This window comes from Pleurodeles waltl, chromosome 3_2 (genome assembly GCF_031143425.1).
Source record: "Pleurodeles waltl isolate 20211129_DDA chromosome 3_2, aPleWal1.hap1.20221129, whole genome shotgun sequence".
Lineage (NCBI taxonomy): Eukaryota > Metazoa > Chordata > Amphibia > Caudata > Salamandridae > Pleurodeles > Pleurodeles waltl.
In genome coordinates, this window is record NC_090441.1 from 151,935,038 (window position 1) to 151,959,464 (window position 24,427).

A 24,427-nucleotide genomic window follows, 5' to 3' on the forward strand; every position below is an offset into this window, starting at 1 on the left:
GCACCTTTTCTATCGCTCTTTTCTGTAACAGAGCACAAACCTCTTTGCATAGTAAGTTCATGTGAGCAGGTCTCGACTTGGTTGGTGGCAAATGAGGTGGAGGTTGTCGGAAAAGAAGAGAGTATCCACTCTCTACAGTGTTCAGCACCCATTTGTCTTTTGTTATGATGCCACTCGTGAGTGAAAGCTGTGATACTTCCCCCAACCGGAGTGGTGTACGGTATTAAGGGAAGCGAACCCTCACTGTTTTGCGGGGGTTTTGGGGGTAGACTGCTGAGGTCTGCTTGATCCTCGGTCTCTTGTGGCCTTGTGAGACTGGAAGAGGGGACGCCCTTGCTTCTGTTGCGGTCTCTGGGAGCAATGAGGGGTTTGAACCCTCTGTTGGAACGGGCGCCTGTCGTAAGGCCTGTACCTCCTTCTGAAGTCTTTCCTTCTTTCGAGGCCCACTGTCCTCATTGTGTCGACCTCCGCCTTCATACGTGCCATCTCATCATCCGTGTGGGTTCCAAATAACAAGTTTCCATTAAACGGAAGATTCATGATAAGCTGCTGCACTTCCTGCTTTAATCCTGTGAGCCTCAGCCAGGAAGATGATCTCGTACAAACCCAATGCGCGTATCCATGTGCCGCCAAGTCTGCACCGTCTGCTGCTGCACTGATGATTTGACTGGACACCAGACTTCCCTCCTGAAGGATCTCCTGAAAGTCCTTCCTGTCCTCTCTAGGCAGCTTTTCCGCAAATCTGCTCAGCAAGTCCCAGAGGGATCGATCATATCTTCCTAGGAGTGCTGAGGCGCTGGAGACCATCATCGACGCCGCCGTGCCACACATCTTCCTCCCCAAGAGAGTCCAGGTGTCTACTCTCCTTGTCCGGTGGAACAGTAGAGGATGACGCCACTGAATGCGTCTTGCGGGCTGCGGCTATTATGACTGAGTCTGGTGGCGGATCAGCCCTGAGAAACAAAGGATCCTGATCAGGGGCCTTGTATTTTTTCAAGATCCTAGCGGGAGCTGAACGGAGGTTTGCTGGCGTTAAAAAAGTCTCCATGGTTGGCTGGAGAAGACTAGGCACGAGTGGTGGTAACTTCTTTGAAACCGTCCTGTGTTGCAGGGTTTCAAAGATTACCGACGAGGAGGTTGAAGGCTCCGGGACATCAATATTAAGCTTTTGTGCTCCCCTGAGCAGCACCTCATTGAAAGTTGTTATGTCATCCACCGGGGAAACACTAGCTGGTGGAGAATCCGTCAGTCGGGGAGTACCCTCTTATGGAAGACAGACGATGTGGACCAAGGAGACCTTCTGTGATGGCGCGACCTTGACCTAGACCTCCTCTGGGAGTGTGACCTGCTCCTAGGTCTTGTGGTAGTGCGTCGAGGCCTAGTGGCAGACTGGCAGAACGTAGAACGAGCCCGTTCTGTATGCGCAGTTGGCGATGGTGTCCACGGAAGCGACGCTGATGGTGAATACATCCGCGAGTATTGAGAGTCTGGAGAAGCAGGCGCCTTGTTAAGACTCTCCAACCACCTTGGCGATAGGTTTATGGGCGAGATATGCCCTTACGATGCGGCCCTTGACCGTCTAGACGATCCACTCCTTATGGAGACCACTGGACTTGGTGGAGTGACATTCTTGTCAGCCAGTGGTTGCTGACGCTCTTCCCCTTGAGAGATAGGCAGTACCTGTCTCGACGTTGAAAGGTGTACAGACGAAGGAAGCACCGTGGACTGCTCAGGTCTCGGAGGCGACCGATGGTCCCTTGAATGTGCGCGGCTCGACGTCGTATGCTTCGCAGTCGAGTGATGGACCGCTGACGGAAGCCTCTGCTCTCCCCGTTGAGGCGATCGACGTCGTCTTCCGTGCCGTCGAGGGGTGTGATGCCTTCGACGGCATACGAGCACGGCGGTGCTGGCTTGATGTCGATTGGTGGGTTGCCGTCAACTGAGATCTGTCCCAATGATGGCTATGTGCCTTCGACGTCGTATCCTTCAACGTCGGTCGGGTCACCGTTGACGGCGATCTGCAATGATGCGACGGTGGCAGCGATGACTGGGAACAGACAGGCACCTTCTTACCAGCTGACGTTGATCTAGCCTGTCTCTCCTGAGAATGGCTTGTTGACTGCCTGGGAAGCGAAGAGGACGATGTTTTCTTCCTCTCATGAAGACCATGAAGTCTGATTTTCTCTCTGTCCTACAGAGTCCTTTTGGACATGTTTTTACAGTGCCTGCATGTGTCAGGGCAGTGGCTCTGAGGCAAACACACAATACAGAGAGAGTGTGGATCAGACTGGGCCTTCTTCCCACAGGAAGGGCACTTCACAAAAAGAGAAGGTATTTTCCAGTCAGGAAAAAATCCCCTCACTCAGAAAAAGGTGAAAAACTTTGAGTGAAGGTAAAAAAAACTGTTTTTGAATATTTTTCTGTGAAAAACTCAGGAAAAAAAAGAGCTCAATGCTCCAGGATCCTCTCAGAAGAAGCCAGAAAAAAGAACTGACCTAACTGTGAACCAACTGTCACCTCTCCTTCACCCCTGAGGCATGGTGGGATACTGGAGGTGCTCAGGGTCTTAAAGGCACGGTGCCAAATTTTGTGGTTCTGCTGTATTAACCTGCATGCAGCCTATTGGCTAATAATGCTCTACTGTTTTCAATGTAGTTTTTTCTCTTTTTTCACATGTGTGCTGGTACTTCTTTTCCTGGGCCCGGCTATGGGGCTTTGGAAAGTTTTTTCTTGTAATTATAAAGGAGTGTTTAAAAACAAAAACAAAAAAAACAAAAAAAAAACTCCACAGAAATAAAGCATTTTAGCCTGTTTATCAATATAGTCTACATTGCTGTTATACACATGTATACATGAATCTGGTATGAAAATTGTCTACTAAAAAATGCTATATTTTTCAGATATATTTCATACTTATTATACATGTGTGTTTTTTATATATGCTCCGGGATCCCCACACAAGAGCGGGAATATTCAATGTTTATGACTATTGATAAGGATCCCCTGGAAGAGAAATACATTTCCTTAGTGTTCTAAGGGTGCTAAAACACACCTGCAACTTTACTCGTCTGGGTTTCAAGAGTCAGTTTTTCATCTAGCCAAAAGCCCAGGCTTTTACAATTCTTAGCTGGTATTGGATACTCTCCAAATTGTTCAGGTAATTTCACAGCACTCCATCTTAGCGTGTTATTCCCTACAATCAGGACTTCAGTCTTATTTCCGTTCAATTTTAAGCAATTTACCATCCACTATGTAACACTTACACGGCACTGTCCCAGCAGCAACTCCATCAAGTTCCACACTGGGCTAAGTGCCATAATGCTTTGTTCATCATCTGCATAGGATACCAGGCCCAGACCATATGAACGTACAATCCTTGCTAAAGGTTGGACTTAAATATCAAAGAGTGTGGAGCTCAGGGAAGTTCCTTGAGGACCCCCACACCTCAGAGGACCAACATCTGATTATAATATTTCCTCACATAACTGGAAACTTCTATTGTCCAGAAATGCCTTCAGACATTTTGCAGAGCAACCCCCAATTCTTAGGGTGTTGAGAGACCGTGTCAAATGCCGCACTGAGGTCCAGCATAATCAGTGCGGCTGTGCCACCCAGGTCTGTAATCCATTTTAGTTCTTCCATGACCGACAGGTGAGCAATTTCTGTGCTGCTTCCCTTCCTGAACCCGGTTTGTGTAGGGTAAAGGATGCTATGAAGTTTGACTGATTATTAACATGTTTCTCTAGAATTTTATTTACTACTGGAAGAAGGGAGATCAGTGTATAATAAAGTCAGAATACAACTAATGGCTGTCACTCACAACAAACGCCACACAACCCTAATATTATACACTATTAAAACATTAAGCAATGGGCCTTCTCGGGACCAATCAATAAATCACTATTGTGGTCTGGCAATCATTAAGCTGCAGCACGTGCCACAGGAATGTGCTGTATGTTTGTGAGATTACACAGGAAAACATGTAAGTGTGTTAATACTTTTAGGTATACATGGCAGAATACAAAACATTTATCTGTAACTGCTGGGCAACGTTTGTTAAGCACAGGAGCGAGGCTCCAGACCATAACACTTACAAGTGTCATAAGGCACATGCCAATGCTGATGTCCCACATCTTAATGGTCTTGTCTCTGGATCCAGAGAGCAGGAAAGGCCCAGGCTTTCCACTCTTCTTTGTCTGGTGGAAAAATAGTTAAAAAACAAAAGTTAATTGTATCTATAATATCATATAAACACAAAAACATTAACAGAAAAACAATTGTGGAGATTTGAATCATAACCATAACTAAATATAGAAAACAATGCTGGGAAGCACAGAATAACTCCTTAAGTTTCATATAAAGCAAAAATAAAGACCAACAAACTGATATGAGCGTGTATGTAGCAATGTAATAAACAGAGTGACCCTTATTTTAAATTTTACTATTTTTATTACTCTATCAATTTAAGTTTCACCCCCCCCCCCCAACTACAGTAACTAGAAAGGAATCATTTATATGTAAAAACGAAAAACCTAATGGCAGATTAGCGCTACAACATTGAACCAGTTAGCCTATGGTGGTGAATATTCTTGCCACCAGACCCTACCCTACTGCATAAACAGAACTTATTTACTCAATTAGGTTGATTCCCTACGTTTGAGTAGCTTTTATGACCGTTGAACGAGTTACTTACCTTCGGTAACGACTTTTCTGGTGGATACATTAGCTACCTGTGGATTCCTCACCTAATGAATACTCCCATGGCGCCAGCATTCGACGGAAATCTTCTTCCTAGCTTCTGCACGTCGACGAGGACGTCACTCTAGCCCGCGCGATGCCGTCTGACGTCATACAGGCAAATAAGAGGTCCTCGCCAACGTGCCGACGTCAGTACCAACATTTTTTACGTGCATGAGAATAACCCAATGCAATGAAAGAGAAAGGCAACATCCCATAACATTGTAAATCACACAACATTGCAATAAAATGGCTGTAGATTGAATATAATATATATATATTTTTTTAATCAAACAAACAAATATATGCAAATCATGTATATTCCCTTCGCTGCCAGGCCTTTTCCCCCTCCTGTGCCAGGCCCTTTTTTGCCTATTTGGGGCAGTTCGCGCTTAGGCCCTCATAACTTTTTGTCCACATAAGCTAACCAAGCCAAATTTGCGTCCTTTTTTTCCAACATCCTAGGGATTCTAAAGGTACCCAGACTTTGTGGGTTCCCCTGAAGGAGGCCAAGAAATTGGCCAAAATACAGTGAAAATTTCGTTTTTTTCAAAAAAATTGGAAAAAGGGGCTGCAGAAGAAGGCTTGTGGTTTTTCCCCTGAAAATGGCATCAACAAAGGGTCTGCGGTGCTAAACTCAGCAGCTTCACAGCTTTCAGGAACAGGCAGACTTGAATCCGAAAACCCAATTTTTCAACACAATTTTGGCATTTTACTGGGGCATACCCCATTTGTGCAATTTTTTGTGCTTTCAGCCTCCTTCCAGTCAGTGACAGGAATGGTCATGAAACCAATGCTGGATCCCAGAAACCTAAACATTTCTGAAAAGTAGACAAAATTCTGAATTCAGCAAGGGGTCATTTGTGTAGATCCTACAAGGGTTTCCTACAGAAAATAACAGCTGAAAAAGAAAAATATTGAAATTGAGGTAAAAAAACCATCAATTTTTCTCTACGTTTTACTCTGTAACTTTTCCCTCCAATGTGAGATTATCGAAAGCAATATACCGTTACGTCTGCTGGACTCCTCTGGTTGCGGGGATATATAGGGTTTGTAGGTTCATCAAGAACCCGAGGAACCCAGAGCCAATAAATGAGCTGCACCCTGCAGTGCGTTTTCATTCTATACCGGGTATACAGCAATTCATTTGCTGAAATATAAGGAGTAAAAAATTGCTATCAAGAAAACCTTTGCATTTCCAAAAAGGGCACAAGATAAGGTGTTGAGGAGCAGTGGTTATTTGCACATCTCTGAATTCCGGGGTGACCATAGTAGCACGTGAATTACAGGGAATTTCTCAAATAGATGTCTTTTTTACACACACTCCTATATTTGGAAGGAAAAAATGTAGAGAAAGACAAGGGGCAATAGTACTTGTTTTGCTAATCTATGTTCCCCCAAGTCTCCCGATAAAAATGGTACCTCACTTGTGTGGGTAGGCCTAGCACCCGCGACAGGATATGCCCCAAAACACAACGTGGACACATCACAGAAAACAGAGCTGTTTTTAGCAAAGTGACTACCTGTAGATTTTGGCCTCTAGCTCAGCCGCCACCTAGGGAAACCTACCAAACCTGTACATTTCTGAAAACTAGAGACCTAGGGGAATCCAAGGAGGGGTGACTTGTGTGGCTCGGACCAGGTTCTGTTACCCAGAATCCTTTGCAAATCTCAAAATTTGGCTAAAAAAACACATGTTCCTCACATTTCTGTGGCAGAAAGTTCTGGAATCTGAGAGGAGCCACAAATTTCCTTCCACCCAGCGTTCCCCCACGTCTCCCGATAAAAATGATACCTCACTTGTGTGGGTAGGCCTAGCGCCCACGACAGGATATGCCCCAAAACACAACGTGGACATATCACAGAAAACAGAGCTGTTTTTAGCAAAGTGACTACCTGTAGATTTTGGCCTCTAGCTCAGCCGCCACCTAGGGAAACCTACCAAACCTGTGCATTTCTGAAAACTAGAGACCTAGGGGAATCCAAGGAGGGGTGACTTGCGGGGCTCGGGCCAGGTTCTGTTACCCAGAATCCTTTGCAAATCTCAAAATTTGGCTAAAAAAACACATGTTCCTCACATTTCTGTGGCAGAAAGTTCTGGAATCTGAGAGGAGCCACAAATTTCCTTCCACCCAGCGTTCCCCCACGTCTCCCGATAAAAATGATACCTCACTTGTGTGGGTAGGCCTAGCGCCCGCGACAGGATATGCCCCAAAACACAACGTGGACACATCACAGAAAACAGAGCTGTTTTTAGCAAAGTGACTACCTGGAGATTTTGGCCTCTAGCTCAGCCGCCACCTAGGGAAACCTACCAAACCTGTACATTTCTGAAAACTAGAGACCTAGGGGAATCCAAGGAGGGGTGACTTGTGTGGCTCGGACCAGGTTCTGTTACCCAGAATCCTTTGCAAACCTCAAAATATGGCTAAAAAAACACATGTCCCTCACATTTCTGTGGCAGAAAGTTCTGGAATCTGAGAGGAGCTACAAATTTCCTTCCACCCAGCGTTCCCCCAAGTCTCCCGATAAAAATGATACCTCACTTGCGTGGGTAGGCCTAGCGCCGGCGACAGGAAACACCCCAAAGCGCAACGTGGACACATCCTAAATTTGGGAAAAAAACAGAGGTGTTTTTAGCAAAGTGCCTACCTGTAGATTTTGGCCTCTAGCTCAGCCGGCACCTAGGGAAACCTACCAAACCTGTGCATTTCTGAAAACTAGAGACCTAGGGGAATCCAAGGAGGGGTGACTTGCGGGGCTCGGACCAGGTTCTGTTACCCAGAATCCTTTGCAAACCTCAAAATATGGCTAAAAAAAACACATGTCCCTCACATTTCTGTGGCAGAAAGTTCTGGAATCTGAGAGGAGCTACAAATTTCCTTCCACCCAGCGTTCCCCCAAGTCTCCCGATAAAAATGATACCTCACTTGCGTGGGTAGGCCTAGCGCCGGCGACAGGAAACACCCCAAAGCGCAACGTGGACACATCCTAAATTTTGGAAAAATACAGAGGTGTTTTTTGCGAAGTGCCTACCTGTAGATTTTGGCCTCTAGCTCAGCCGGCACCTAGGGAAACCTACCAAACCTGTGCATTTCTGAAAACTAGAGACCTAGGGGAATCCAAGGAGGGGTGACTTGCGGGGCTGGGACCAGGTTCTGTTACCCAGAATCCTTTGCAAACCTCAAAATTTGGCTAAAAATACACATGTTACTCACATTTCTGTGGCAGAAAGTTCTAGAATCTGAGAGGAGCCACAAATTTCCTTCTACCCAGCGTTCCCCCAAGTCTCCCGATAAAAATGATACCTCACTTGTGTGGGTAGGACTAGCGCCCACGAAAGGAAAGGGCCCAAAACACAACGTGGACACATCACATTTTTTTATAAAAAGCAGTGCCTACCTGTGGATTTTGGCCTGTAGCTCAGCCGACACCTGAGGAAACCTAGCAAACCAGTGCATTTTTGAAAACTAGAAATCCAGGGGAATCCAAGATGGGGTGACTTGCGGGGCTCTGACCAGGTTATGTTACCCAGAATCCTTTGCAAACATCAAAATTTGGCCCAAAAAACACTTTTTCCTCTCATTTCGGTGACAGAAAGTTCTGGAATCTGAGAGGAGCCACAAATTTCCTTCCACCCAGCGTTCCCCTAAGTCTCTCGATAAAAATGGTACATCACTTCTGTGGGTAGGCCTAGCGCCCACAAAAGGAAATGGCCCAAAACACAACGTGGACACAACATATTTTTTCGCAGAAAACAGAGGTGTTTTTTGCAAGGTGCCTACCTGTGGTGTTTGGCCTGTAGCTCAGCCGGCCCCAGGGGGGGGGGAGGGGGGGAGGGGAGCAGAAATGCCCTAAAATAAATTTGCCCCCCCAACCCCCACCCTCCCCCGCCGGGAGCGACCCCTGCCTACGGGGTCGCTCCCCCTGCGTGACATTGGCACCAAAAAACAAATCCCCGGTGCCTAGTGGTTTCTGCCCCCTTGGGGGCAGGTTGACCTAAACTCAGCCAATCTGCCCCCAAGGGGGGCAGAAATGGCCTAAATACAATTTGTCCCCCAGGGGAGCGACTTTTGCCTGATGGGTCGCTCCCCATCTCTAAAAAAAAAAAAAAAAAAAAAAAAAAAAAAATTCCCCTGGCGCCTAGAGGTTTCTGCCCCCCCCGGGGGCAGATCGGCCTAATGATAGGCCGATCTGCCCCCCGAGGGGGCAGAAATGGCCTAAAATAAATTTGCCCCCCCAACCCCCATCCCCCCCCCGGGAGCGACCCTTGCCTACGGGGTCGCTCCCCCTGCGTGACATTGGCGCCAAAAAACAAATCCCCGGTGCCTAGTGGTTTCTGCCCCCTTGGGGGCAGATTGACCTAAAATTGGGCAATCTGCCCCCAGGGGGGCAGAAATGGTCTAAATACAATTTGCCCCCCCAGGGGAGCGACCCTTGCCTGATGGGTCGCTCCCCATCTCTAAAAAAAGAAACAACAACAACAAAAACACAACAAAAAAAATTGCCCTGGCGCCTAGAGTGTTCTGCCCCCCCCCCCCCCCCCCCCCCCCCCCCCCCGGGGCAGTTCGGCCTAATAATAGGCCGATCTGTCCCCCGGGGGGGCAGAAATGGCCTAAAATAAATTTGCCCCCCCAACCCCCCCCCCCCCCCCGGGAGCGACCCTTGCCTACGGGGTCGCTCCCCCTGCGTGACATTGGCGCCAAAAAACAAATCCCCGGTGCCTAGTGGTTTCTGCCCCCTTGGGGGCAGATTGACCTAAAATCGGCCAATCTGCCCCCAGGGGGGCAGAAATGGTCTAAATACAATTTGCCCCCCAGGGGAGCGACCCTTGCCTGATGGGTCGCTCCCCATCTCTAAAAACAAAAAAAAGAACAAAAAAAAAAAAAACACACAAAAAAAATTTGCCCTGGCGCCTAGAGGTTTCTTCACCCCCTGGGGGCAGATCGGCCTAATAGGCCGATCTGCCCCCAGGGGGGGCAGAAATGGCCTAAAATAAATTCCCCTCCCCCCCCAGGGAGCGACCCTTGCCTAAGTGGTCGCTCCCTTCGCGTGAAATTCACGCAAAGAAAAAACTCTCTGGTGTCTAGTGGTTTCTACCCCCCTTGGGGGCAGATTGGCCTCATCAAAATAGGCCAATCTGCCCCCAAGGGGGGCAGAAATGGGCAAAATATAATTTTCCCCCAAGGGGAGCGACCCTTGCCTAAGGGGTCGCTCCCCACCAAAAAAAAAAAAAATGAAACAAAAAAAAAAAATGGTCCCTGGTGCCTAGAGGTTTCTGCCCCCCCTGGGGGCAGATCGGCCTAATAGTAGGCCGATCTGCCCCCAGGGGGGGCAGAAAAGGCCTTCCCGAAAATATGCCCCCCTGGGAGCGACCCTTGCCCAAGGGGTCGCTCCCTTTTGTCAATAACAATAAAAAATAAAAAAAATCCCTGGTGTCTAGTGGTTTCTACCCCCCTTGGGGGCAGATTGGCCTCATCAAAATAGGCCAATCTGCCCCCAAGGGGGGCAGAAATGGCCAAAATATAATTTTCCCCCAAGGGGAACGACCCTTGCCTAAGGGGTCGCTCCCCACCTCAATAAAAAAAAAATGAAACAAAAAAAAAAAAAAAAAAAAAAAAAAAAAAGGGTCCCTGGTGCCTAGAGGTTTCTGCCCCCCCTGGGGGCAGAAAAGGCCTTTTCAAAAAAATGCCCCCCCTGGGAGCGACCCTTGCCCAAGGGGTCGCTCCCTTTTGTCAATTTCTACGGAAAAAAAAAAAAAATCCCTGGTGTCTAGTGGGGTTTCAAAAACCGGATTGCAAGCAATCCGGCTTTTGAAACCCTCGGAGGGACTTCAAAGGGAAGGAAATACTTTTCCTTCCCTTTGAAGCCCCTCCGGGCCTCCCAAGTGATTGAAAAAGAAATGCTTTTGCATTTCTTTTTCAATCGCGCTGGAAGCAGAGCTTCCAGCGCGACGAGGGAGGCCCCTGTGACACATCAGCGCGCGCGCTGACGTCACAGGGGGGGGTGGGGGGGGGTCGGGGGTGGAAGGGGAAGGTCTTCCCCTTCCATCCCCGACTTGGGGGGGGAAGGGGGGTGCACGGGGGCGCGCTAGCGCGCCCCCAAGTTCCCCTGTGCCATGGACGAGATGATCTCGTCCAAGGCACAGGGGAACTGTAGCCTTGGACGAGATCATCTCGTCCAAGGCACAGAAGAGGATATACAAAAAGATATATATATATATATATATATATATATACACACACACACACATATATATATATACACACACACACACACACACACACACACAAGTATCCATATATACAAAATCTATTGCAGCCTTGAAGACCAAGAGGAGCGCACTCAAGGATTACTTGGTAAGACCAGAAAGGCAACGGGGAGGCGGGTGGGACCGTGAGGAATCCACAGGTAGCTAATGTATCCACCAGAAAAGTCGTTACCGAAGGTAAGTAACTCATTCTTCTGATGGATACAACTACCTGTGGATTCCTCACCTAATGAATAGAGTCCCAAAGCAGTACCACGCCCGGTGGTGGGTGCCGAAATGGTCAAACCAAGAAATCCTGCAGCACTGACCGTGCAAAATGGGCGTCCCTTCTGACCTCAGAGTCCAAACAGTAATGTTTCGCAAAATTGTGAAGGGACGAACAAGTTGCGGCCTTGCAGATGTCGACCACAGGAACACCCCTGGCCAAGGCCGAAGTGGCCGACTTAGCTCTGGTGGAATGAGCTCTAATGCCATCAGGAGGATCCTTCTTTGCCAAAGAGTAACAGATTTTAATGCAAAGAACAACCCACCTGGAGAGTGTTCTCTTGTGGACTGCCTTTCCTCTCCTCTTGCCCACGTATCCGATGAACAGCTGATCCTACAGCCTGAAATCCTTCGTTCTATCAATGAAGAAACTTAACGCCCTCTTTGGGTCCAAGCGATGTAGTCTCTCTTCCTCCTTAGGATGAGGCGGAGGATAGAACGTGGACAAAGTAATTGTCTGGGCCAAATGGAAAGGTGAAACAACCTTCGGGAGGAAAGCAGCCTTGGTCCTCAACACCACCTTATCCCCATAAAAAGTTGTATAAGGGGGTTTTACCGATAAGGCTTGCAACTCTCTCACTCTCCTTGCAGATGTTATAGCCACCAGGAAGACTGTTTTAATAACTAAATACCTTAAGGGGCAAGAATGCATAGGCTCGAAAGGGGACCCCATAAGGAAAGTGAGGACCAAGGACAAATCCCATTGAGGCATAACGAATGGTTTTGGAGGATATTTATTTAGAAGACCTTTCAAGAATCTGAGAACAATAGGGGATTTAAATAACGATGGTTGGTCTGGAAGACAAATGAAGGCTGAGAAAGCCGACAAATAACCCTTAATGGTAGCCACTGCACAACCTTTCTGCGCTAGAGACAGAGCAAAAGACAAAACGTCCGACAGATGAGCATGTAAGGGATCAATCTGTCTCTCTCCACACCACATAACAAATTTAGACCACCTATTAGCGTAGATAGATTTAGTGGAGTGTCGCCTGGCCGCTAATATAACATCCACTACATCAGGCGGGAGAGAGAAGGAACTCAGGTTGCCCCGTTCAATCTCCAGGCATGTAGGTGTAGACTCTGGAGGTTAGGGTGTAAAACCTGCCCCTGCGAGAGGAGGTCTGCCCTGAGAGGGAGACGGAGCAGAGGGCACAGCGAGAGTTGGAGAAGGTCGGAGTACCACACCCTCCTTGGCCAATCCGGAGCTATTAAGATGACTTGGGCCCGGTCTTGGCGAATCTTCCTCAACACTTGAGGAATCAAGGGTATGGGGGGAAACGCGTAAAGCAACTGGTCACACCAGGTTATCAGAAACGCGTCCCCCAATGCTCCCTGCACCGGATACTGGAGGCTGCAGAATAACGGACAATGCGCGTTCTCCAGAGTGGCAAACAGATCTATCCTAGGAAATCCCCACATCTGGAAGATTAAACAGACTTGATCTGGATGGAGACGCCACTCGTGGTCGGCCGAGAATTGGCGACAGACTGTCCGCACGTACATTCAAGACCCCGGCCAGATGATTTGCTACCAAGCAAATCTGATGGTCCTTTGCCCAGGACCATAGTCGAAGAGCTTCTCTGCAGAGAAGGTACGACCCTACTCCTCCCTGTTTGTTTATGTACCACATCGTGGTAGTATTGTCCGTCAGGACCTGTACCGACTGACCACGAAGGGAAGGGAGGAAGGCCTTGAGAGCCAGACGTACAGCCCGTAACTCTAACAGATAGATATGAAACATCTGTTCCGCTGGAGACCAAAGTCCTTTGATCTCCAGATCCCCCAGATGAGCTCCCCACCCTAGAGTGGAAGCATCCGTTATGACCGTGGCCACTAGTGGCGACTGCGCAAACGGCTTTCCTTGTGAAAGATTGTTGCTCGCAATCCACCACTTCAAGTCCACAGCAGCATCTCTGGAGATCTTGACCACACCTTCTAGATCTCCCTTGTGTTGAGACCACTGCCTTCGGAGGCACCACTGAAGAGCCCTCATGTGCCAGCGAGCATGCGTGACCAACAGTATGCAGGAGGCAAACAGACCGAGCAGACGAAAGACCTTGAGGACTGGAACTATCGCTCCATTTCGAAACATTGGAACCAATTCCTGAATATCTTGAATCCGCTGAGGCGGAGGAAAGGCTCGACTCAATGTTGTATCCAGTACTGCCCCTATGAACAGGAGGCGCTGAGAGGGCTCCAGGTGAGATTTGGGCACGTTCACCGAAAAGCCCAGGTCGAACAACAACTGGGTTGTTGACTGCAGATGATGCGACAAGCTCCGGAGACTTGGCTTTGATCAACCAGTCGTCCAAGTAAGGGAATACTGCTATCCCCTTCCTTCTGAGCTCTGCCGCAACCACCGACATCACCTTTGTGAAAACTCGAGGTGCTGAAGTAAGACCAAACGGGAGGACCGCAAACTGATAGTGCTGCGACCCTACCACAAACCGGAGATACTTCCTGTGCAACTTGAGTATCGGGATATGAAAATAAGCGTCCTGCAAGTCGACAGACACCATCCAATCTTCTTTGTTCAACGCCAAAAGCACCTGTGCTAGGGTCAGCATCTTGAACTTTTCCTGTTTGAGGAACCAATTAAAGATCCTCAGATCCAGGATCGGTCTCAACCGACCATCCTTCTTGGGAATCAGGAAGTACCTTGAGTAACAACCTCGACCCCTTTCCTGCTCTGGGACCAACTCCACCACGCCCTTTGAAAGGAGGACTTGAACCTCCTGTTCTAGCAACAGGAGGTATTCTTCTGAACAATAAGATGGGCGGGGCGGGATGGGGGGGCGGAAACTCCCAAAAGGGAAGGGTGTAGCCTTTTCCCACAATACTGATAACCCAAGTGTCCGTTGTAATAGTCTCCCACTTGTGGAGAAAAAGCCGTAACATTCCCCCTACAGGAGAGGAGTGAGTGGGAAATGGTGGAAGCCTAAGGCTGCTTTCCCTGCTGCACCCCTCCAGAGGACGAGGAAGAGGCAGAGTGCTGTTGAGAGGCTCCTCTGGTGCGGGCCCTACCTCTCCCTATAAATGATCTATAGGGGTGGGAAGAGGCGGGTTGCTGGAATCTCCCCCGAAAGGAAGAGGAGGAAGAGCCACGCCCAAATCCACGAAACCTCCTGAAAAACCTGGAAGAGGCAGAGGAAGAAGGCGCTTGCAGCCCTAACGATTTGGCTGTGGCCCTGCTCTCTTTAAATCGCTCCAAGGCCGAATCTGCCTTGGCTCCAAACAGTTTGTCCCCATCAAACGGGAGGTCCAATAGGGTCGACTGCACGTCCGCAGAAAACCCTGAATTACGGAGCCAGGCCTGTCTCCTTGCCACCACAGCCGTGCCCATCGCCCCAGCCACCGAGTCGGTCGTGTCCAGCCCAGACTGGACAATCTGGGTTGCGGCAGCCTGGGCGTCCGAGACAACATCCAAGAGTCCCTGGAGAAGCTCCGTAAATGAAGATGAAATATCGTCCATAAGAGCATGGATGTATCTCCCCAGAATGCAAGTTGCGTTGGTGGCCTTCAACGCCAAACTGCAAGATGAAAATATTTTCTTGGATTGTGCATCCAGCTTTTTGGAGTCCCTGTCTCCAGGTACCGTCGGGAAAGATCCAGGCGCTGACTTCGATGAACAGGAGGCTTGCACCACCAAGCTCTCCGGCGTAGGGTGTTTAGAAAGAAAGCCAGGGTCAGATGGTGCAGCTCGATATCTCCTGGCCACAGCCCTATGAACCGCCGAAGAAGATACTGGCTTCTTCCACACCTCTAACACCGGATCAAGCAAAGCCTCATTAAACAGCAAGAGAGGCTCCGCTGCAGCAGAGGCCGGATGCAATACCTCCGTCAAATTCTGCTTCGCCTCTGCCACCGGCAAAGGCAGGTCCATAAAGTTAGCTGCCTTCCTTACCACAGCGTGAAAGGTAGCAGCCTCCTCCATATACTCCCCTGGAGATGAAAGGTCCCACTCAGGGGAAGTATCCAGACCATGCAATCCATCACCAGAGTCCTCAACCTCTCCTTCCTCCAGGACTCGTTGGTACTCCTGCTCTTCAAAAAGAGAGAGAGCACGCCTCCTCGAATGTAGTCTCTGCTCGATACGCGGAGTCGACATGGCCTCCGCCGAAGTCGAAGATCGGCGCCGATCTCCAGAAGTATCAGACGCCGAGTCCGGCGCCACAGGCAGCTTCGGTGCCGTTGAAGGAGCAGGACGAAGAGATCTTGGAGCCGATGGACCCACCGGAGTCACAGGATGAAATCCTGACGTCAACGGGATGGAAACCTCCGGGGCCAATCCCTCTGAAGCCACTGGAGCGGCCACCGGCGCCGACACCGGCGCCGAGCCCACATTCCCAAAAGGGAGAAAGGGCATAAAGGGTGCCGGCCGTAGAGGCGCAGGATCACCCAATGAAAAGGCCAAAGGCCCCGAAGGACCAGCCGGAGCACCCCCTGGAGCCATCTGTTGAAAGATGGTATACATCGCATTCAGGAATGCAGTACTATCGGCTCCAGGGGTGGGAAAAGCCGGATACTGGGGTGCCTGGATCGAAGGCGGCCTCGACATCTGCGACGCCGGAGACAACACCAGAGGCTGCATCACCTCAATCACAGACGCCTGTCCAGGCGAAGTCGGTGACGCCGGAGAGGGCAACGGCATCGATGGATGCGGCGTGACCGTGGGACTGACCTCCCAAGTTCTCCGACGCCGAGCCGAAGGTGACCTCGAACGAGTCTCCTTGCTGGAATGACGCCGTGAATCTCTACGGCGCCGGGAGTCTCGATGACGCCGATGAGACCTTGGCGAAGAAGACTTTTTATGATGTTTTTCCTTTCTCTTCGACTTCGCCATGAATAGTTTAGCCTCACGTTCTTTGAGGGCCTTCGGATTCATGTGCTGACATGAATCGCAAGTCGCGACGTCGTGGTCGGAGCTCAAACACCATAGACAGTCGGAGTGAGGATCTGTAACGGACATCTTGCCCCCACACTCTCGACAGGGCTTGAAACCCGACTTTCTCTGAGACATTATTACAGCAGAGAAGAACTACGCAGCAGAAAATACACTGTAACTACGAAAGTAACAGTAGCTCCCTCAAAGATAACCGTTTCGAATGCACGGAAAAAAGGGAACTGACCTGAAAATTACTGTTTGGACTCTGAGGTCAGAAGGGACGGCCATTTTGCACGGTCAGTGCTGCAGGATTTCTTGGTTTGACCATTTCGGCACCCACCACTGGGCGTGGTACTGCTTTGGGACTCTATTAGGTGAGGAATCCACAGGTAGTTGTATCCATCAGAAGAATGAGTTACTTACCTTCGGTAACGACTTTTCTGGTGGATACATTAGCTACCTGTGGATTCCTCACGGTCCCACCCGCCTCCCCGTTGCCTTTCTGGTCTTACCAAGTAATCCTTGAGTGCGCTCCTCTTGGTCTTCAAGGCTGCAATAGATTTTGTATGTATGGATACGTGTGTGTGTGTATATATACACACATATATATATATATGTATATATATATATTATATATGTACATATCTTTTTGTATATACATGATTTGCATATATTTGTTTGATAAAAAAAATATATATAGATTAAATCTACAGCCATTTTATTGCAATGTTGTGTGATTTACAATGTTATGGGATGTTGCCTTGCTCTTTCATTGCATTGGGTTATTATTCTCATGCACGTAAAAAATGTTGGTACTGACATCGGCGAGGACCTCTTATTGCCTGTATGACGTCAGACGGCGTCGCGCGGGCTAGAGTGACGTCGACGTGCAGAAGCTAGGAAGATTTCCGTCGAATGCTGGCGCCATGGGAGTATTCATTAGGTGAGGAATCCACAGGTAGTTGTATCCATCAGAAGTTGCAGTTTTCTTCATCCGCGGTTTTGACAAATATGCTACCTTTTCCTTCTATAAAGAACAAGTTACTTACCTTCGGTAACGAAGTATCTGGTAGAGACTCTCTAGCTGCAGATTCCTTACCTTAGGATTGCCTGGCGTCAGCTTCGAATCCAGAGGTTTTTTGTGAGCAGTACCGTGCGCGCGCGCCGTCCGGATCGGCGTGCGTCGGAGTCGTCTATGACGTCACAGTTGTCTATATAGACGCAGTCTCGGCGCGTGTACGTCAGTTCTTTTCCACAACTTCCCGCGCCAGAAGCACAGAGTCATGGAAGAACCAACTAATACACTTTTAACCTCTTTGACTGTTTGGAGAAAAACACTATCATGCCTGTAAGAAAGGCAAAAGTTGCCAAAATGAAACATATATGCATATGAGAAAAAATGTCCCCAGAGTGGGGAGGCTTGGGCGGGTGTAAGGAATCTGCAGCTAGATAGAGTCTCTACCAGATACTTTGTTACCGAAGGTAAGTAACTTGTTCATCTGATAGAGACTTCTAGCTGCAGCTTCCTTACCTTAGAATAGATACCCAAACTATAACCCATGGTGGTGGGTCTGAAGGAGATTTTTTATATTTTTTTATATAAGGAAGTCCTGCAAGACAGAATGGGCAAAATGCCCCCTCTCCTCACCTGGCTATCCAGGCAGTAGTGCTTTGCAAACGTGTGTAAAGAAGCCCACATTGCGGCCTGACATATGTCCACCACCGGTACGCCACGTGCCAATGCAGTGGTAGCAGCTTTCCCCCTAGTGGAATGAGCTCTCAAGCCCTCAGGAGGCTGCTTCTTCGCCAAAGCGTAGCATATTTTTATACAGAGAACGACCCAGCGCGAAATGGATCGTTTCTGTACTGCCTGACCCTTCTTTGCACCAATGTACCCCACAAAGAGTTGGTGGTCCACCCGGAACTCTTTAGTGCAGTCAAGGTAGAACGATAACGCTCTTTTTTGGTCCAGATGATGGAGACGCTCCTCTTCCTTAGAGGGATGTAGTGGTGCAAAGAAGGTGGGCAGGGTGATACCTTGACCCAGATGGTAAGTGGTCACCACCTTGGGGAGAAAAGAGGCACGAGTTCTTACCACCACCTTGTCAGGATATATCATTAGATAAGGAGGTATAGAAGATAAAGCCTGCAGCTCGCTCACTCTCCGGGCAGATGTAATTGCCACCAAAAAGGCTGTCTTAATAGTGAGCAGCCGGAGAGGAAAGTTATGCAAGGGCTCGAAAGGAGCACACATAAGGAAGGTAAGAACCAGATTAAGAGCCCACTGGGGCATAACGAAAGGCACAGGCGGGAACAGATGTACAAGCCCTTTCAAAAATCTCTCTACTATAGGCGATTTAAACAGAGATGGCTGATCAGGCAACTGAAGAAAAGCCGATAAGGCTGCAAGATAGCCCTTGAGAGTCCCCAAGGAGGAACCCTGCTGGGCGAGAGACAAAATAAACAAAATGATGTTAGACAGAGAAGAAGAAAGAGGATCAATAGACCTCTCTGATCAATAAGAAACAAAACGTTTCCAACGGCAGGCGTAGATCGACTTAGTAGAGGGACGCCTGGCTTCCAGAATGACATCACAAACTTCGGGAGGGAGGTCATAAACCATCAACTGTCGCCGCTCAATCTCCACGCATGAAGGTGCAGAGTTGACAGGTTCGGGTGGAGAACCTTCCCCGGGGACAGAAGATCCTCCCGAAGAGGCAGCCTGATTGGAGGACCGATGCTCATTTTGAGAAGCTCTGAATACCAAACTCTCCGTGCCCAATCCGGATCCACAATGAGTACTTGGGCCCGGTCGTTCTTGATTTTCTTGAGAACTCTGGGCAGAAGTGGTATAGGTGGAAAAGCGTACAGGAGGCCTGAACTCCACTCGCGACGAAAAGCGTCGCCTAGCGATAGCCCCCTTGGAAACTCCAATGTGCAAAACTGCTGACATTGCGCGTTCTCTGCAGAGGCGAACAGATCTAACCAAGGCTCTCCCCACTGCTGAAAGAGTCCTTGTGCCACCTCTGGATGGAGACACCATTCGTGATCCTCTAAGCATTTTCGGCTGAGTTCGTCTGCTCTGGCGTTCAGAGAAACTGCCAGGTGTTGAACCACCAGGGTCATGCCCTGCTGTTCCAGCCATGTCCAGAGACATAAAGCCTCTTGCCAAAGGGTCCACGACCCCACACCGCCCTGCTTGTTGCAGTACCACATTGCGGTAGTGTTGTCCGTGAACACCTGCACCACCTTCCCTTTCACAACAGGAAGAAATGCTTTTAATGCTAGCTGGATCGCCCGAAGCTCCAACAAGTTAATGTGGAGCCCGGATTCCACCGGAGACCAGTGACCTCTGATCTCCACCTCCCCCAGATGGCCGCCCCATCCCAGAAGTGACGCATCTGTCACTACCGTTCGATCTGGTTGGGGAAGGGAGAGGGGTCTGCCCTTGACCCACTCGCAGTTCACTAACTACAACTGCAGATCTTCTGCACTCCTCTCCGAGATCTGAACCACGTCGGTAAGATTTCCCTGATGTTGTGCCCATTGGAACTTCAGGTCCAATGCAGAGCCCTCATGCGCCATCTGGCATGCTTGACCAACAGGATGCAGGAAGCCATGCGTCCCAGCAGCCTCAGAGTCTGTCTCACCGAGATCCAGGAAAGAGGCCGAAACATCGGAATCATAACCTGAATATCCTGAACCCGCTGATCGGGAGGATAAGCCCGATACTGCACTGTGTCCAGAACAGCTCCGATGAAAGAGCTTCTGAGAGGGAATCAGGTGTGACTTCGGCACATTTATAGTGAACCCCAGCGAATGCAAGAGGTCCACCGTCGTCTGGAGGTGGGTGACGAGAGCCTGGGGCATAGACGCCTTCAACAGCCAATCGTCCAGGTAGGGGACGACTGAAATCCCTGACCTGCGTAAATGAGCCGCCAACATCGCCATCACCTTTGTGAACACCCGAGGGGCACTGGTGAGACCGAAAGGAAGCACGGTAAACAAAGTGCTCGTGGCCCACCTTGAACCGCAGGTAACGCCTGTGGCTTGGCAGGATAGGAATATGGAAATATGCATCCTGCAAATCCAACGCTACCATCCAGTCTCCTTGGTCTAGGGCAGACAAAACCTGAGCAAGAGTGAGCATCTTGAATTTCTCCTTCTTGAGGAAGAGATTGACGTCCCTTAAATCCAAAATAGGGCGAAGGCCTTTTTTCTTTTTGGGAATCAGAAAGTAGCGGGAATAACAACCACTGTCTACTTCTGATATTGGGACTCTTTCTATGGGTCCCTTGGCCAAAAGAACCGAAACTTCCTCGCGAAGCAAAGCTAAATGGTCCTCCATCAGCCATTCCTTTGTTGGAGGGATAGAAGAAGGGAAAGACTGGAAGGGAAGGGAGTAGCCCTTCCGTATGATCTGCAGGACCCACTTGTCCGTGGTGATGGAAAGCCAGTGAGGGAGATGAAAACGAATCCTCCTTCCAACTGGACGGACGTGATCCCGCAGAACCACAATAGGAGGGCTCGGGCACAGTGGAGGGGGGCTGTGTGGCGGTCGACCTCTGTACCAAGACCACGTCCTCTTCCGGGATGCTGTGAAGCCTGAGGACGGTGGCTAAATTGTGGCTGGCGTGGAACCACGCCCCTCTCGAAGCCTCGGAAGGGGCGAAAGACAGACTGCTGTCGTGCCGGCATTGAAAGGCCCAAGGATCTGGCCGTGGCTCGAGAATCCTTGAACCTCTCAAGCGCGAAATCTGCCTTTTCGCCAAAAAGGCGAGACTCAAAGGGCATGTCCATCAAGCTGGACTGGACATCCCCTGAAAAACCAGTACAACGAGCGTGAACCAGGCGTGGCGACGAAGGGCCACTGACGATGAAATCGCTCTGCCCAGCGAGTCGGTCGTATCCAAGCCACACCAGATTGTAAACTTGACTGCATCCCTCCCATCCTTTACAGCCTGGGTGAGAGTGTCCCGTACGCCGTCCGGGACCTGGGGCAGCACTTGCGCCACCGTATCCCATAATGTATGGGAATAACGGCCTAATAGGCAAGAGGTGTTTACAGACCTCAATGCCAGGCTGGAGGAAGAAAACATCTTCTTCCCAAGCTGATCCAGCCTCTTGGATTCCCTATCCGGGGGAGCGGAAGGGAAGGCACCACATGAAGTAGAGGCTTGGACAACCAAGCTCTCAGGAGTAGGGTGTTTGGTCAGGAAACTATGGTCGCTGGGAGCGGGTCTATGGCGGTGGCCGACCGTCCTATTCACAGGAGCCCCTGTGCTGGGTTTGGACCACGTACCCAGAAGGACTTCTGTAAGAGCCTCATTGAAGGGCAACAACGGTTCCGATGTTGACTCCCCGGCTGAAGCACTTCTGTCAGGATATTTGTCCTGACTGGCACCGTAGGCAAATCTAGGTCCAAGACCTCATCTGCCCTACGCACCACCATAGCGAAAGAAGCCCCTCCTCTGTAGCCACATTAGGAGGAGAGCATACCAGTATCTGGAGATGTGTCCAGTCCACTGGCCTCCCCTAGATCCACATGCCAGCCCTGCTGCAATCCTGATTCTAAAGGGTCCTCAGACCCCTCCCATTCCTCTCCTGAGTCTGGCTGTTCCAAATAATGCTGAGACAATGATCTGGGCCGAATTTGCTCCGTCGAAGTCGTACGAAGTCGCTCCGGATCATCCGGAATAAGGATGGGGCTGCCACCGGTGGGCGCTGGTGGCAGAATCGTCGACGTCGGACCCGGCACCGAAGGAGGTCGACTGTGAGAAACCGGCACCGGTCCAGATCCGTTTTCGGACCCTGAGGTCCCCAACGGCGCGGAGGCCGAAGCCGCCGGCGTCGAATCCGAAGGGGCCCCTGCTGACTCCGCGGGGCCCAAAGACCTACCCGAGGGTACAGCCCGCTCAAAGACGAGACGCATGGCCTCGTAAAATTCTTTAATTTGAGCGGGGGTCGATCCGGTCCCCGGAAAGGGGGAAGACGCGAAGTCGGAACGTCGACGTTCCCTAGACGCCTCGTCAGTCGACAGGCGTGATGAAGACGAAGTCCGCTTCGACTTCTTCTTGTGCCTCTTACCTTCTGAAGACCTCGAATGCGAGGAAGAGGACTTGGGGCTCCGCGAGCGGTGCCGAGTCATCCTACTGCGAGACCGTGACCTCCGCGGAGTCACGCCGACCGAAGACGAATGTCGGGCCGCAAGAAGCTTAAGGGATCTCTCCCTCAAGGCCTTCGGCGCCATGGCCTGACAATCTGAGCACGAGGTGGAATCGTGTTCCTTGTCCAAGCACCAAAGAAACTCGGTGCGGATTCGTCACCGACATGGTGCGATGACACGCACCACACGGCTTGAATCCTGTCTTTCTCGAAGACATGACTCCAAACAGCCAAAAAAGCATCAAACAGTCGAAGCAGGGTAGCTCTTTCCAAAACTGCGTTTAACCGGCGCGGAAGGAAAAGAACTGGCGTGCACGCACCGAGACGGAGTCTATATAGACAACCGTGACGTCAGACGACTCCAACGAGGCACGCGGAGCTGGTCGACGTACGCAGCTCCGAATGGCACCGTCCGACCGCGCGCAGGGTACTGCTCACAAAAAAAAACTCTGGATTCGAAGCGGACGCCAGGGAATTCTAAGGTAAGGAAGCTGCAGCTAGAAGTCTCTATCAGATATCTTTGTTTACAAAATGGTGAACATTCTGAGGTCTGGCTTAAAAGGCAGGGTCTGCAAGTGCCATTGTTATATTTTCTTTAAAAATATACAAGGACTGGCCTATGGCTGTTCTCAGAGGATTATTTCCACCAAAACACATGCAACTGGCTGTATGTTCTATTATTCTGCATCCTATTGATAGCTTACACTATAGCATGAGAGATTATTTTCATCTCAAAAGAACACACATACATTACTGATCTCTTACAAAGTCATCATTTGTTTGTTCTTTTTTCAATGCAGAAGGTTTTGCTAATTCTTAACTCTGGAATGAAAATGCAACCCATTACCTTTGCCAATGGTTGTTTATTAGTTCTGATTTTGTATGCTTTTAGCACTTCTCCACATAAAGAACTGATACACTTTACAGAGAACGAAGTGACAATATATATGGAAAATTGTCACTTAACCAGTGTACATCTGTTCATGGCATGTTCCGCTGCAGATTCACATGCTATGCGTACATCTGCCATCTAGTGTTGGGCTTGGAGTGTTACAAGTTTTTCTTCGAAGAAGTGTTTGAGTCACGGGATTAAGTGACTCCTCCTCTTCGGCTCCATTGCGCATGGGCATCGACTCCATCTTCGATTGTTTTCCCGCAGAGGGTAAGGTAGGAGTGATAGAGTATAAAGAAAAGAGATGTCCATGCAAATGGAATATATGGAAAATGTCACTTACCCAGTGTACATCTGTTCGTGGCATTAGTCGCTGCAGATTCACATGCTGTGCACATCCCGCCATCTGGTGTTGGGCTCGGAGTGTTACAAGTTGTTTTTCTTCGAAGAAGTCTTTTCGAGTCACGAGACCGAGGGACTCCTCCCATTTCGACTCCATTGCGCATGGACTTCTACTCCATCTTAGATTGTTTTCCCCGCAGAGGGTGAGGTAGGAGTTGTGTATACTAGTAATAGTGCCCATGCAATGGAATGAATATGTATGTACATAATAAAGGTTAAAGTAATATATTTACAAATTTACAAATGTTCAAGATCAACTTCTAAACGGCTACAGGCTGCCGGGGAGGCGGGTGGGCGCATGTGAATCTGCAGCGACTAATGCCACGAACAGATGTACACAGGGTAAGTGACATTTTCCGTTCGATGGCATGTGTAGCTGCAGATACACATGCTGTGCATAGACTAGTAAGCAGTTATCTCCCCAAAAGCGGTGGTTTAGCCTGTAGGAGTTGAAGTAGTTTGAAATAATGTTCTTAGTACAGCCTGACCTACTGTGGCTTGTTGTGCAGTTACCACATCTACACAGTAGTGCTTGGTAAATGTATGAGGCGTAGACCATGTTGCTGCCTTACATATTTCGGTCATTGGAATATTTCCTAGAAAGGCCATAGTAGCCCCTTTCTTTCTGGTTGAGTGTGCCTTTGGTGTAATAGGCAGCTCTCTTTTTGCTTTAAGATAGCAGGTTTGAATACACTTAACTATCCACCTAGCAATGCCTTGTTTTGAAATTGGATTTCCTGTATGAGGTTTTTGAAAGGCAATAAATAGTTGTTTTGTTTTTCTAATTAGTTTCGTTCTGTCAATGTAG

General features: G+C 49.3%; 1 protein-coding gene across 2 annotated transcripts in view; it reads right to left on the reverse strand.

Moving 5' to 3' along the window:
• The window catches only part of PAFAH1B1 (platelet activating factor acetylhydrolase 1b regulatory subunit 1), a 533,693-nt gene that overhangs the window by 153,213 nt on the left and 356,053 nt on the right, over positions 1-24,427 (reverse strand). For both annotated transcript variants that reach the window (XM_069227017.1, XM_069227018.1), the window contains one exon: positions 4,095-4,196. In XM_069227017.1, coding sequence (XP_069083118.1) covers positions 4,095-4,196 — 102 coding nt within the window. The remainder of the gene's footprint in view (positions 1-4,094; positions 4,197-24,427) is intronic.